This window comes from Gouania willdenowi, chromosome 6, assembly GCF_900634775.1.
Source record: "Gouania willdenowi chromosome 6, fGouWil2.1, whole genome shotgun sequence".
In the NCBI taxonomy this organism is placed as follows: domain Eukaryota; kingdom Metazoa; phylum Chordata; class Actinopteri; order Blenniiformes; family Gobiesocidae; genus Gouania; species Gouania willdenowi.
In genome coordinates, this window is record NC_041049.1 from 56,324,526 (window position 1) to 56,339,833 (window position 15,308).

Consider the following 15,308-nt stretch of genomic DNA (forward strand, 5'->3'; position numbering starts at 1 on the left):
CACAACAATGTTGAATTTGTGTGTTTTCCCTCTTAAGACCTGCGGCCCATTATGATCGAACTGGCCCCCATTTGGCCCTTGAACTAAAATGAGTTTGACACCCTTGTGCAAGAAGGTCGATTTAATGCACAGTAGGTGGTATTTTATTTTGAAAATCATTGGGTTGCAGTTGGGCCTATATTGTAAACTTTATTTATTTATTTGTTTACGTTTGTGCTGAGCCTGGAGCTGACTTTGACTCTTTGGAACACAGAGAATGTGGTGTGGCGTGTCTGCTGCTCTCTGGCCTGTGCGCTGTCGCAGCTTTTTGTTGCAGTGTCGTAACATTTGTTCTGGAAACGTCGGCAGGGTGAGTGGTTGGGTTTTTAAAAAAACAACAAAACAAAACACTTCCGCTTGGCATTTTATGTCAGAATTTTGGCCACGTGAAAGATGAAATACCTACAGTCCTATGACGTCATTACATTTGTGCGTGTATATGGGTTTTATCGTAGTGTCAATAAATGGACAGGTATTCTCGCCTGCCACGCGGGAGGCGCGGGTTCGATTCCCGGCCAATGCATCATATTTTTTATTTTCGTATTTTAAAAATGATGTGGATTTTTCGTTCAGTTTTGCTTGAAAAAGAAAATGAAATGATAATTTTCCGTTAGTCTTGTTTTATTTTTTAATTTACAGTTGCCAAAAAGATATACAGATATAAACATGCATCCCCCCCCCCCCCCCTCATATCTATCCCTCTCCCCCTCTACAGTCATTAGTAGTGATTAAATGTACATATATTTTAACATTACTAAAGTTAAATAAATTACAATTAATCACAATGACTGTGTCTTAACCCATAAGACTTAACCTTCCTCTTGTGGGTCCAAAATCATCTGTAAAATACACTAAAAATTAATATCTATCATTTAATTTGTTTCCTATTTATTGGTTGCCTTGTTAGGCTTCCTAATAAATGAAAATATAGGTTTTAATATTTTTTGTTGTGGGTGTCTGAGCCTTATTGTGTCAGTATAGCCCTCAAAAATGTGGGAAAGGTTGACATGAAACATATTTTAATATTTGTTAACTACATATGTGTAGAACTGTAAAATTGTTCCCCCGTTTTGTGTTAGATAATAATTGACAATTAACATCAAATTTTCATAGGAATTACAATTACAAAGTCAATTCAACTTAATTACAATTTAATTACGGTTATGTCAGCAACAGATTTTTAAGATTACATTTACAATTACGCCATCATTTCAATTAATGATCAATTATGCGATCGCAATTCTAATTTATTCCAACCCTGCTCCCTACCAACCCACCAGTCCAGAAAGCATTGCACATTACACGACAACCCATGAAAAGACGCAAAAAGTTTATTTAGTGATTTGTTGAGTTTTTGTTGTTGTTTTTTTTTTTTGCAGAAGTCTGTGGTGGATGGCGTTCTCCCTTCGTTCAGGTCTGTATGCGGTGAAGACGGTGTCTCGTTGAGTGAAGCCATCAGAGAACAACATGGCAAAGATGAGTCCGTACACAAGTAAGTACCCCTATTTAAAAATGTAATGGAAATGTACAATTATTTAGTGATTTTATTTATGACTGTTGTGTAGATGTTGCCCTCCGGATGTGGTGGTGTTCCCACGGAGTGTGGACGAGGTCAGTGCACTGGCCAAGATCTGCCACATGCACTGCCTTCCCATCATTCCCTTTGGTACTGGCACTGGTCTGGAAGGAGGTGTCGGTGCAATGAAGGTGAGACGACGTCATAAGTTATGAGAAAACTCGGTAACACTTTACTTGAAGTTTTGTACATAAGGCTGACATTACGTTGTCATTATTTGTCATTTGCATGAATAAGGTGTCATGAAGGCTGTCATTAAGTGTCGTTCGCTAAATCATGACACCTTTGGAGCTATGGGGGCATCATTTTGGGTTAGGTGGAGAGTTCTAGTGGGGCTAGGAAGGGTTAGGATTAGGGGTTAGGGTTTAGGGCATACATAGGCAACTGGCGGCCCCCAAAACAAAATTGTAATTCTGGAAATTTGAAGTTACATGAAGCCCAACATAAGACACAAACTCCAGAAACACAGAAAACGACCACAAAATGCACAAAATGTCAACAAAAGTGCACAAATAATATCAATCAATCAATCTTTTATTTGTATAGCGCCAAATCATAACCAATGGTATCTCAAGACACTTTACAGTAGAGCAGTCTTAAGGACGGACTCTTCATTTTATGGATACACACATATGCATATATACGTATATACACATACATATGTATCCCACACCCAACATGAATTCATCATGGAGGCAAGGAAAACCTTATGTTAAGCAGCAGGAACCTTGTGTGGATCCCATTCCTATGATGAACAGCCATCCACGTTATGCTGTGTTGGGTGTGTGCAGAGGAAAGGGTGGAGACAGAGTTGTTGAGACTCTGTAACTCCACACTGAGGATCCCACGGACCTGCAAGACAAAAGCCAGAAGGAGTAGAGGAGCAAACACACAAGGGAAGAAGCAGACATAGAGGGAGTGTTTGAGAGAGGAATGGGACCCTCTCCGGTCCCTCTCTAACCTAAATGACCTCGCTCTTAACGCCCTCTCCAACCTCTCTCCAACCGAGCATGCCAGCCCCCCCCCCCCCGGCAGTCTATGCCTATTGCATCTTAACTATGAAGAAATACTAAACAAAGAATGAATCACAAAATGACTACAAAAACGACACATACAAAAGGACTTCCAAGACACACAAAATGCAAACGAAATAGCACAGAATGACAGAAAAATACACAAAAAGACATCAATAACAATAAAAAAATCACAAAAACACACAATGACTCGAAAAACGCAAAAAGGCAACAAAATGTTGCCATATTGATAAATTAGACAAAATGAATTCTAAAATACACAAAAGGTCTAAAAACTCAAAAAACACCAAGAAAATCCACACAAAAGGACTACATAGACAAAAGCCATAGTTCTTTCCTGTATTGATAGATTGGTTATTATTCTAAATGCTAACATAAAAGTTGATAATGTGGCCCTCGAATCACATTTTTGTGGGCCCCACCCTGATAGAAGTAGCCTATCTCTGTTTTAGGGTAACGAAGAGTTAGGGTAATGAACAACACTTACATGACAGCTTTCATGACACCTTATTCATGCTAATGACAGGTGTTATGTCATAATAATGACAGCATAATGTCAGCCTTGTGCTGCGTTCTCACTGGATACGTCACGAAATGTCCGTACGTCCAGACTACATACGAAGTCAATGAATAGATGCATCCCAGATGCAAAATCTTTCCTGTGCGGCAGTGTGGTCTGATCCGCACGTCAAGTGCGTTGGCCGTGCGAGCACACTCCCGATTATACGGATTTACGCACATTCGTAAGAGTTGAAAATATTGAACTCCTGCGACCGTTTCGCATGACAAAAGCCAATCAGAGTCTTCGTTGACGATGACGTCAGGTCGTTAACACAGACACTGGTCTGTTCACCCATGCAACCATGGAGTAGAAGCTGTGTGTGACCACCTGGAGCTGTTTGACACGGCCTTTATAACTGGGACTGGACTAGGAAGGATTTGGAGGAGAACCAGCGAGGAGGAGGTAGTAGCAGGTAAAAGTTCTCTCTGTAGTTTTCATCTTTGAAAGTCGGCACTGAGCTAGGATAGCATTAGCCGCTAATCACACCAGCTTTTTTCACTGGTGGTTTATGTTTATGAGAGGAGAAAAAGGAGTGTCGTTCCTCGCTTCAGCAGGCAGTGAAACTCACTGAGTTGGATGTGTCATTGGTGGGTGGGGCTTCACTTCAGACGTGCGTATGAAGCGAATGGGGACATTTTTTGATCCTGCGAACCCTGCGGTACGTTTCAGATGCGTCCGACGCCGCATTTGGTGTGAACGCAGCATTAGGGATAAAACTTCATGTGAAGTGTAACCGAAAAATCAATGTATATGTGATATAGCCTTGGTGAAAGACAGTTCATATTTCCCTCACATTTTGGTTATTCTCCACTGGCTTTCAGGGTGGCGTGTGCTTTAGTTTAAGGAACATGGACCAGGTCCTGGATCTGCACGTGGAGGACTTTGACGTCACGGTGGAGCCGGGTGTGACTCGAAAGGCTCTCAATTCCTACCTGAGAGACACTGGCCTCTGGTTTCCTGTTGGCAAGTTATTTCAATTTAACCCTGTAAAGACAGAATGTAGCAACCATAACGTTTTAAGGTATCTCTATCAGGGTTGGGGTCAATTACATTTTAAAATTACAATTTACTGGTAAATGACTGATTTTTATGTTCATGCCAATTATAATTACAAAGTCAATTAGCTGAACTCAAATACAATTCAAGTACGATTACAACAGCAAGAGATTTTTTCAAGAACTATAATTGTAATTAATTATGATTACAAAAAACATTTCAGTTACGATTACGTTTTCAATCACCCATGTTCAATTACAAGTCATTTACGATTACAGTGACTGGAATTTTACAATTACAATGAATCTTTCTATCCACAGAAAGTCATTTACAATTACGTTCTCAATTACTAATGTTTTTTTTTCAGTTACTAATGTTAAATTAATTAACAATTACTGAGTCTGAAATTGATAACCCAATGAAAGTTAACCTTCCTCTTGTGTTAGCTTTCTGTTAGCATCTCTTATGATAACGGGTCCTAAATCAGCTGTAAAATACTCTAAAAACAAATATATGTCATCTAACAAGGTAACCAATAGATAGGAAAGAAATGTATTATATTTTGGTTATCTTGTTGGACTTCCTAATCAATGAAAATATAGGTTTCAACATTTTTTTTTGGCTTTTTAGTCAGTATACGACTTGATTTCAATTTTTTGTTAAATGGTAAAATATGGGAAAGCTTGATATGAAACATATTTTAATAATTGTTAACTACATATGTGTAGAACTGTACATAGAACTGTAACATGGTTCCCCAGTTTGGTGTTAAATTATAATTGAAAATTTGTATTGAATTTTCATGCCAATTACAATTACAAAGTCAATTATCTGAACAATTCAAATACAATTACGACAGCAACAGATTTTTTAAAATTAGAATTACATTATAATTCTGCCATAATTGTAGTTCATTATTAATTACACAATTATAATTGACCCCCAACCCTGATCTCTATCATCTCTATCCAAACTTGTGAATTGTCTTAGATCCTGGAGCTGATGCGTCTCTTTGCGGAATGGCTGCCACCAGTGCGTCTGGTACGAACGCTGTGCGTTATGGGACTATGAGGGAAAACATTATGAACCTGGAAGTGGTGCTGGCTGACGGAACCATCATAAACACAGCAGGAAAAGGCAGACGTCCCAGGTATGATTGGCCTGATGAAACATCACAAAGTAGGAAAGAAAATGGTGATGCGTTTATAGAAATAAGCAGACGAGGTAATGTCATTAATGTGGGACTAAAACGGTGATGGAGGGAAACTAAGGAGGTTGTCAATGGTCAGGAAGTAACTGTTGGATTTGGATGATGTGGATTTAGTTTCACTGAAGAGAAGCTCAATTTTAAAGGTGAACTGATATTTTGTTTTAGAAAGATGGGGTAAGAGAGGATGGAGGGAGGGTGGAGTTTGGTCCAGATAGCAGGTACAGCTCGGCTTAACCTACAAAGCAGCAGAAATGGATATTAATTTAGAGAAAATGTTGCAGAAGAAGGAGGTAGATGACGATGAAGGGTTAGTTAGTGTTAGTTAGTAGTCTTCCCCTTGTAATCTAAAGTAAAAACTATTTTATTATTTAGACCAGTGTTTCTCAAATGGAGGTCCGAGATGGCACCGCAGGGGGTACTTGAGAGAGAAAGAGATTGATTTGATTTATTCGTTTATTTATTTATTTCCATCGTGTAAATGACAATTTAAAAAACTTTTTAAAAAGTAAATTAACATTAATAAATAACAACAAAACAGTATCTTGCATCTTCAAATTCTTAAGAGTTGAAAATTAACAAATGAGAGCATTAAAAAGAAGGGGGTTTATATAGTTTATTAAGTTTTTTTTCTCCAGTTATTTTAATTAGCTTTATTAGTTTTATACAAATCACCTACATTGTATGCTGTTTTATTGTGTATGAATGCAAACAGAAAAGAAAACGAAAAAACAAAAACAAAGCAAAAATCCTGCTCACATTTGAAGTATTAAGTAAAAATAAATAACTAAGTTAAATTAAGTATTAGGAGGTCTGTCAAAATGTACTTATCATTATAATAATTAATAGAGGGTTGTCACATTGAGTAAAACATTTGTTATTTCTTATTAATCAAAATTGGAACACACTGAAATAAAAATAAATATTTTGGCAGAACATTCATTCTGATATTAATTCGGCTAGCGAGAGAGATCGGGAGATTAGACCACTTCTCGATCCGTTGCTCCGTTTGTTTATATACGTAGGTTCACAAAGTTTTTGCTGAAGAGGCCAGAAATTTTCCCTGATCGGAAACAGTATGCTTTTTGACAGATTAATTTTATATCCTGATACTTTCCCTAAGTCAGATAGCATGGCCATAATTTTTGGTAGAGACAGAGAAGGATCTGAAATGTATAAAAGCAGATCATCTGCATACAAGGACACTTTATGTTCTGCATCTTCTCTTACAATCCCCTTATAATCCCCCGCAGAGTGCAGCAAAATAGCAAGAGGTTCTTTAACCAATGCAAACAACAAGAGAGAAAAAGGGCAGCCTTGTTGTGTTGAATGGTGGAGAGAAAAAGAGCAAGATTCCATATTATTTGCGTGAACACATGCGTTAGGCTGAGCGTTAAGCAGCTGAATTGAAGAAGTATATAGAGTAGGAGCCAAATCTGAACCTCGACAGGACCGAGAAGAGAAAATCCCACTCGACCCTGTCGAAAGCCTTCTCGGGATCTAGTGCCAGCAATATATTGCCACCAATTTGGTCTGATACAACAGTTGGAAGGACGTTTTCCAAACGCATGGCTGAGATCTTTTACTAATATTTTGTTATCTACATTCCAGAGTCTTATGGGTATATTGTTTATTTTTTGTTAAAAAAAAAAAATAAAAAAAAATCATCATAATGATGGTGATGAAAATGATCTTGATTAGAACATGAACTGAAAATACCAGGGTCAGTTTTGGTCCCACACCATGCGGGAGATGACTGGAAATGATAAACACTATAGAAATAAATATATTCAGGAAGCACTAAATACTGTTTCATTTTTTATAATGTGTGTTATCACTTGATTATTCCAACGACTCTATAGTAGTTGTTTCATAGTATCCTGAGCAAAATGTTGTAGTCCGACAAATGGGGTACTTGGATTTAGAAATTAAAAAAAAGGGTGAGAACCACTGATTTAGACATCCCTAGACTAAATTCCATGTTTATTTATCAAATTTCAAATTTCTTCACAGAATTCAAAATCAACCAAACTTATTTCACATTTTTTCCCCAACAAAGATTCCTCTTTGTTTATTTTTATTTTTCTCCAACACATAGTGATGCAGATATTTATTTTCTGATATATCAGTGTAATGTAATAGTTTAAAGTCCCCTTGTTGTTTCCAATGGAGGAAATGCAGTGTATCCAGATGCTGATCCCACTATAGCAGCTTCCCTTTATGGCTTGTATTTGCTTCTTTGTTTCTTCAGGAAGACTTCAGCAGGCTATAACCTAACAAACTTGTTTGTTGGTTCTGAGGGGACGTTGGGGATAATCACTAAAACAACGTTACGACTCTACGGTATTCCAGAGGCTGTGGTGTCGGCCGTCTGCTCTTTCCCCTCCGTTCAGGCTGCTGTGGACAGCACTGTGCAGATTCTGCAATCTGGCGTCCCCATTGCTCGTATCGGTAAGGTCGGAAGAAGAAAACAGCTTGTTCTTGATAACAATGCTGTGATATGTTAATAGTCATGAAACCACTATTTTAGGATTTTAATAAAACATGATGAAAGAATAGACAAAAATCCCATTATTGGGTATGGTAATGACTGGGAAAGTTGAAAGTTTTCATAAGAAAACAGATTTTTGTGAAATGCATGATTGTAAATGAGAAAAAAAAGCATGCTGCTTTTTTTTGTCTAATTATTTGTTTTTTTATGATTAAACAAGAAGAAACCGGCAGTGCCAACTTGGTTTTTAATGCAATTAAATTGTCATCCGTAAATCTTATCTAATGCAACATTAAGTATGTTAATCAAAGGCTTTGTGGAGAACAGGAAAAATGATTGAGGAAAGCCGAAACACGAAGCAGGCTGGAGGTGAAAAGAGATTACAGTCAAAACAATGATATAAAACTTTATTGATCTTTTGAGAAAAACTGATTTTTGTTGCTGGAGGGTAATGAAATCTGTAAGGGAAGAAAATATCCCAGTTTAGCTGGAGATGAGATCAATAACATGCATTGACGGATAAAAAAAAATGAGCGTATCCTGATCCATCACTCTGATGCCTCTCCCCTTGTGTCTCGCTTGTGTGTTTTTATTCAGAGTTTTTGGATGATGTGATGATTGATGCGTGCAACAGGTTCAGCTCTCTGTCTTACCCTGTGACACCAACCCTTTTCCTGGAGTTTCACGGCTCGGAACGAAGCCTTGAGGAGCAAGTCAACACATCCGGTGTGTAAGTGTTTATGTTAAATTCGATGTTATGCTCACAGCTATCTTATCGCACTATTTAAACGTACAACTTTACAATACAGATATACAACTGTCTTATATGCTATCTCCAATTGTTCTAAGAACCCCAACAACACAGTATTTAAGGTTTATTTTCCCAAACTCTCCTGTTTTCCAGAGTTTTAGCCCTCTGAAAAGTCACTTTAATGACGCTTCTAAATACAGGCCGTTTTTGGACCTTCATGTATATGCATGAGTGGGCGTGTCTACAGACACCAACTCCCATTGACAAAGGTAGACGTAAATATCGACTTTTTGGGGCCTCCTCCGCAGTTCAGTCTCTACCTGGGAATGATGGACATATTCAGACTTGGGGGGACCAGACCTTTCCGCTGATACTTTGTTCGCCCCGATCCTAGCACTTTTGGAAATTTGATGGGAGAGAATTCTATAGCCCGCCAGCGGGGCACTATAAAAATTCTCAAATGTTTGTAGCCAAAGTGTCATTTATTGTATATATTATTATCCAGTGAAAACAATCTATACCTGCCTTACCTGGTGGATTAAAATAGAGCTGATATCCCAGCAGGAAATTAAAGAGACAAAGATAAGATAATAAAGAGTTAAAGCAAACAAATCCATTTGTATTATTTCATTCCCTCACCCAATGAGCATCGATAAGAGAATCGGTAAGGAATCAAATCGATAATGGATTCAGAATCTCTAATTTCTTATCAATTCCCATCCCTAATGATGACCAACCTGCACTCCAGCTTGTCCCCCTCAGACACACAGTCAATGGTTGAGTCATCTAAGAACTTCTGGAGGTGACAGCTGCTGGAGTTGTGGGTGAAGTCTGCCGTGTAGAGGGTGAAGAGGAAGGGTCAAGAGGAAGGGTGAAAGGACCGTTCCCTGTGGGGCCCCCGAGTTGCAGACTACCACATTAGACGTGAAGTTACGCAGCCTCACATATTGCGGTCTGTCTGTGAGGTAGTTGATGGTCCATGCTGCCAGATGTTCCTCCACTCCCGCATCCCCCAGCTTCCTTTGCAGCAGCATGGGAGGAATGGTGTTGAAAGCGCTGGAGAAGTTTTTTTTTTTGACCTGTGAGGTAGTTTGAGAGGGAGGAGCTCACATTCTTATGTAGGGGAGGAGGAGCAAGGATTCTCAGGAGGAGGAGTTTCCCCCTTATGAGTCATAAGGGGGAAAAATCTAACTCGCTCGTTTGGAGCTGACTTTTTACAAAATGTGGAATAGCTAGGGAGGAAATGAACAGAACTTTGTCAACTTTGGCCTTCTGAATGAGGTTAAAGGAATGTAAATCACTGTAGCAAAACCATTATAAAGTGAATTTTTCATAATACTGACGCTTTAAAGGGTACGTTGTAATCTTTTCATATGCTGGTGGTAACCATAAGATGAACTCCCTTTTTTCTACACCGTGTGGATTAAATAACTAAAGAAACATTAAGGAAGTTTTAAAAGACATAACTGACAAAATAAAATGTTTGACATATGATAACTATCTTGGATCTCATACAGATGTTATTTTGTGCCTGTGTGATTCTACAGAAGAGATTACTCAATGTAACGGAGGTTCAGACTTTCAGTGGGCAAAAGATGAGGAGACACGGAGCCGACTGTGGAAAGCTCGTCATGATGCCTGGTACGCTGCACTGGCTCTCAGGCCTGGCTGTAAGGTAAAGAAGTATTCACACAATTTTACTGAGCAAACTGCAAACTCACTGAGATATCGCACATTAAAAAAAAATGTGAAGCTTTAGAATTAGCTATAAACTGGTAAGCTTTTTCTTGCTATCTGCATCCTCCTTATTTAACTATGGCTGACTTAATGTTGCCTCTGCACACCAAGGCATCCGAAAATCCACTGATCGAAACTTCAACAACGCGTAGCTCAGATAGTAAATGAATTGTTATATATAGTTATTATGTAATAAAATGTCTTACAATTGGTGGTGACAACGCCATACATTAGGGTAGGGGTTCTCAACCTTGGGGTCGTGAGACACTGGGAAGGGGTTGCCAGATATCTTCAAGAAACTAAGAGTAATTTTTGAAGAATTTGAGCCCATTTTGGCTTGTTTTTTTTTTTTTTTACCCTTTTTCTGCAACTACACTAACCTTGCCATTATTATCCCCCGCCACAAAGTGTCGAAGGGGGATATAGGTTTTAGCTCCGTTCGTCCGACCAAGTTAAAGGAAACAGCTTTTCTCAGAAACTGTTTAAGATAGGATACACAAATTTGGTGTGTGGCTTTAGGGTATCAATACCTTGATGGAGTTTGAAAATGACAAGCACGCAATTATTTTTTCAGAGTTACAGTATTGCCCTTGTTCCGTTTTTCTACTCTGTTCGAGGTATCTTTAAAGGGGACAGCTTTTCTCTGAAACCGTTTAAGGTAGGATAACCAAATTTGGTGGCTTCAGGATATCAATACCTTGATGGAGTTTGAAAATGAGAAGCTCATAATTATTTCTTCCGGAGTTATTGCCCTTGTTCCATTTTTTTTAATTCTGTTTGAGGTATCTTCAAACGGGATGGCTTTTCTTAGAAACTGTTTTAGATAGGATTACCAAATTCGGTTTGTGGCTTTAGGGTATCAATACCTTGATGGAGTTCGAAAATGAGAAGTGTACAAAGATTTTTTCTGGAGTTATTGCCCTTGTGCCATTTTTTTTACTCTGTTCAAGGTATCTTCAAAGGGGACAGCTTTTCTTAGAAATCGTTTAAGATAGTAATTTTATATTCTGATGTGATAATTTCTTCTTGTGTATACATCTATATAATGAGAACCAATCTGGCGGGGGATGTTGATGACTATGTTTTCTTGTTTAACCTATTTTCATCACTTTTTCTTGCCATATTTTTGCTCCTTTTAATGCATTTTTGCTACATTACTCCCATTTCTGCCACTTCTCCATCAAATTTCAATGCCTTTCCTGCACATTCTTTCTACTTTTGAGGCATTTCAGGCACTTAGAAACCTTTTCCACCACTATTCCAACCTATTGTCACATTTGATGACCCTTTATTGTCACCTTTAACTTCTTTTCACCATATTTCATGCTTATTTTTTGCCAATTTAACCACATTCACGATTTGCCATGCCCATTTTTTGACAGTTTAAACTAATTGTTCCAATATTGACACTTTGATCCCTTTTTGCCACTTTTTCTAATTGTTTTTGGCCACTCTAATTTGGAACTTTTAACCAATTTCTATGGTTTTTAAAATCCCATTTCACCACCATTTTTGGTCGCTTTTAACCCATTTTAATTCTGATTAGCACAAATAATACTAAACTTCCTTTGTAACAGTGGATATTATTCAGATAAATAAATAAATGTGGTTATCACAGATTAATAGAACAATTGACCATCATTTTGCTCACTTTATGAATTGGCCCCAAAAAGCTCTCCCCTTTATTCTCCTTTATAGATGGCTCTGAAAAATGTAATTAACCCTACTTGTAACCACTTGCCAAGACGTGTAGAATTTTATAAATCTGAAAATTCCTATTAACTGACTGTATCTCCACTTACTTCCTGTTGGAAATCCAAAAGATTGATGCTTTCTACCTGTTTGACACACACCCCTCCCTCCTTGTGATGTGTGTGCAGGCATATGCCACAGATGTGTGTGTCCCACTGTCCATGCTGCCCCAGATTATAGTAGAGACAAAAGAAGACCTGATCGCAAATAAACTTACAGGTACAATGCATCATGGGAAGCTGGGAAATACAAACATGTTTTGTCTCTGATGGATTTTGGTTCTTTCATCCGACGCCAGGTCCCATTGCAGGTCATGTGGGGGACGGAAACTTCCACTGCCTGATGGTGTTGGATCCCAACGATCCTGATGAGCTGCAGAGAGTTCATCTGTTCACTGAGAGACTGGCCAGGTCAATGAATGTTTGATCTCTGTTGTTCATTTATCTCAGGAGTGTAGAAAAGTATTTCAAAACTTGATAAAACATTCTGAAGTTTTTTAGTCGGACTGTGTCACAATCATTAAGCCTTTTCAAAGCTTATATTACCTATACAAAGAAGAACAATTCAATAAGCTGTGGTTTTTACTTTCTACTAATTCCAATACTGGGAGTTTGCTGGCAATTTATTCAGTTTTCACACCAAAATTATACATTTGTATTTTTTTAAAGAAGATTGCCTAAAGACAGGCTGTTTATGTTGTTTCTTTATTTGTGCAAAAAAGACAAAATTCCTTCATAATAGATGCATGCATACCACTTAAAATAAACATTATTAAGAAAGACACAAGGAAAATAAATCGTTTTTTAGTGACTTTGAACTGTGATCAAAACTAAATCCTATTTTGGATGTTTTTATGCTGCATTTTATTTGAACTAGATTTGTATTGGAGAAAGTTAAAGTATAACATAGTTGTTTAAGGTTGTGTCATGTTTTACTTTAAAAAAAGAATAGTTTTTAAAAATTAAGAAAGAAAGTGTAATCAGTCATTTTCTTTTCTTTTTTTATTACTGGACATTTCAGGCGGACCCACATGGGGTCACGACCCCAAAGTTGAAAAACACTGAGCTGTTGGTTATAAGTTAAAAGGGAAAAAAAAATGTTCCATTTTACCACATAGTGAAATACACACTCGTCTTTAGATATGAAGTTACCATCTAAGGTGTATAGCAGCTCCTTTTTAAATAATATGTTGACAGGATTGAGACAGTTTAGATATGATATAAAATTAATAAATAAGGTTTAAAATGAAGCTGTATGTGATATAATAATACTGTCAAGTTTCCATGTTGCGTAATATATTTTAAATCTCAAACATTCTGAAGTTTTTGAGACTGTGTCACAATCGTTAAGTCTTTTCAAAGCTTATATTACCTTGCATGTATTTTCTATAAATATTCAATAAGTTGTGATTTAAGCAACTTTTACTTTCTACTAATTGTAATACTGGGAGTTTTCCGGTAATTATTCAGCTTTGGCACCAAAAAATATACATATTACATTTTTAAAGAAGATTGGCTGTAAAGACAGGCTGTTTGTGTCATTTTTTAATTTGTGCAAAAAATGACAAAATTCTTCCCTAATAGATGCATGCATACCACATGAATCATTAACTTGAAATATACATTTTTAAGGAAGACACATGAAAAATATATCATTTTTCAGTGTCCAGTAAGTGACTTCGAACTCTGATCAAAACCGAATCATATTTTGGATTTTGTAAAGAACTATTATAGAACGATTAAGAACTCATGTGTGTAAATTATGGAGGAATAAGATCTGATACCATTTATGTTTCTTACAGGCGTGCACTGGCCATGAGCGGCACGTGTACAGGTGAGCATGGCGTGGGTCTGGGTAAGCGAGCTCTGCTGGTTGAAGAGATGGGAGCCCAGGCCATCCAGGTTATGCAGAGCCTTAAGGAAACCCTCGACCCAAAAAACCTAATGAATCCTGGGAAGGTTCTGCAATGATAAGAACTATAAACATAATTGTATCAGCGTAGAAAAGGTCACGTCGTTGGCTTTGACCTTTGAGTTGGAATGTTCTCCCCAGAATGTTCCTCTCATGGCCCAAGAAATGAAAGATGTGTGTTTATGCCTGTGGATTAACTTAATAGGCCAGTGCTCTGTCCATCACAGAGTAAAATTTAGTTAAATATTTGAGCAGAATGAGAGTTAATTCACCTATGAATAAACTTTGGAAAAGAAATATTATTTTATTTTGGAAAGCTGATATTGTTATAAGGATATTTTTTTACATTATTTTTTTTTAAATAAAGTATGTCTTCACACATAAACTTGTAAAACAAAAACAGATTTGTTTTAAAATTTAAAAATAGGGTAAGAATTATTATTATATTTATTTTTTCAGTATTGGTTAATTACTCTTGTGTATATGATAAATTAGAGATAGATGTATCACTTTAAAGATATTTGATCATCTTGTGTGAGATCAAAATTAATAAAATATTCACACTGAAGTATCTATTATCACGTCATTGTCAGAATAAATGTGTTATCGCCCATTCAGAAACTTACTTTATAATGAAATCTTTAAGCGGGCAAAAACATAGAAAAATGTCATATAGTTATTAGTTGTTTATTTTGTTAGAGACATTTATTTTAATTTTTTTTAATTTGTATTTTTTTTTTTTTTAGTATCAATCAAAAAGAATGAATTGCGTTCTTTGTGGAGAAACAACTCTATCTAAACTTTGTGTTTTTTTTATTGTTGAATAAAGATTTTACAAATGCTTACATGCTTTTTGGTTTTCCCCCTTTTTTTAATCACTCAATATACTGTATTGCTAATAATATTTGAAGTTGATTCATCATTGCCAAAATAATATCCACAATTTGTCAGAGCAGAAAATCTTTTCACAGCCTCCCTAAAGAAAAAAAATGTATGGTTTAACATTATTTAATATAATTTTTTTTAAAAAAACACCTCATTCCACTCGACATAATTGATTGCAATGATTAGACCTCCATTTTGTTTAGTATGCTATCAATTTATGTAAAGAAAGTAAGAGATGTCATGGAAACTGACCAAAAAATGTAATAAATGACAAATGAAAATAATATCTGCTCATTTAAAATTCAGCTTATTTCAGGCCAACACAAACACAGCTTGATTTACTGATTTTTGTTGTTTTTTCTCAATC

General features: G+C 36.8%; 1 protein-coding gene across 1 annotated transcript; it reads left to right on the forward strand.

The window, feature by feature from the left end:
* The first annotated feature begins 204 nt into the window (after positions 1-204).
* Positions 205-14,701, forward strand: ldhd (lactate dehydrogenase D). Its single transcript, XM_028449894.1, has 11 exons — positions 205-349; positions 1,419-1,531; positions 1,605-1,746; positions 4,033-4,174; positions 5,198-5,357; positions 7,666-7,865; positions 8,503-8,631; positions 10,204-10,331; positions 12,274-12,364; positions 12,444-12,555; positions 13,947-14,701. The coding sequence occupies exons 1-11, from the start codon at positions 257-259 to the stop codon at positions 14,113-14,115; spliced, it is 1,479 nt and encodes a 492-aa protein (XP_028305695.1). The 5' UTR covers positions 205-256; the 3' UTR covers positions 14,116-14,701.
* Positions 14,702-15,308: the final 607 nt, after the last annotated feature.

Excerpts from the sequence above, each read along its gene's own strand:
- ldhd (XM_028449894.1), top strand. The coding sequence starts at position 257 with ATGTGGTGTGGCGTGTCTGCTGCTCTCTGGCCTGTGCGCTGTCGCAGC. Across the intron at positions 8,632-10,203 it reads GGAGCAAGTCAACACATCCG|AAGAGATTACTCAATGTAAC; the intron begins GTGTGTAAGTGT and ends GTGATTCTACAG. Across the intron at positions 12,556-13,946 it reads TTCACTGAGAGACTGGCCAG|GCGTGCACTGGCCATGAGCG; the intron begins GTCAATGAATGT and ends TGTTTCTTACAG.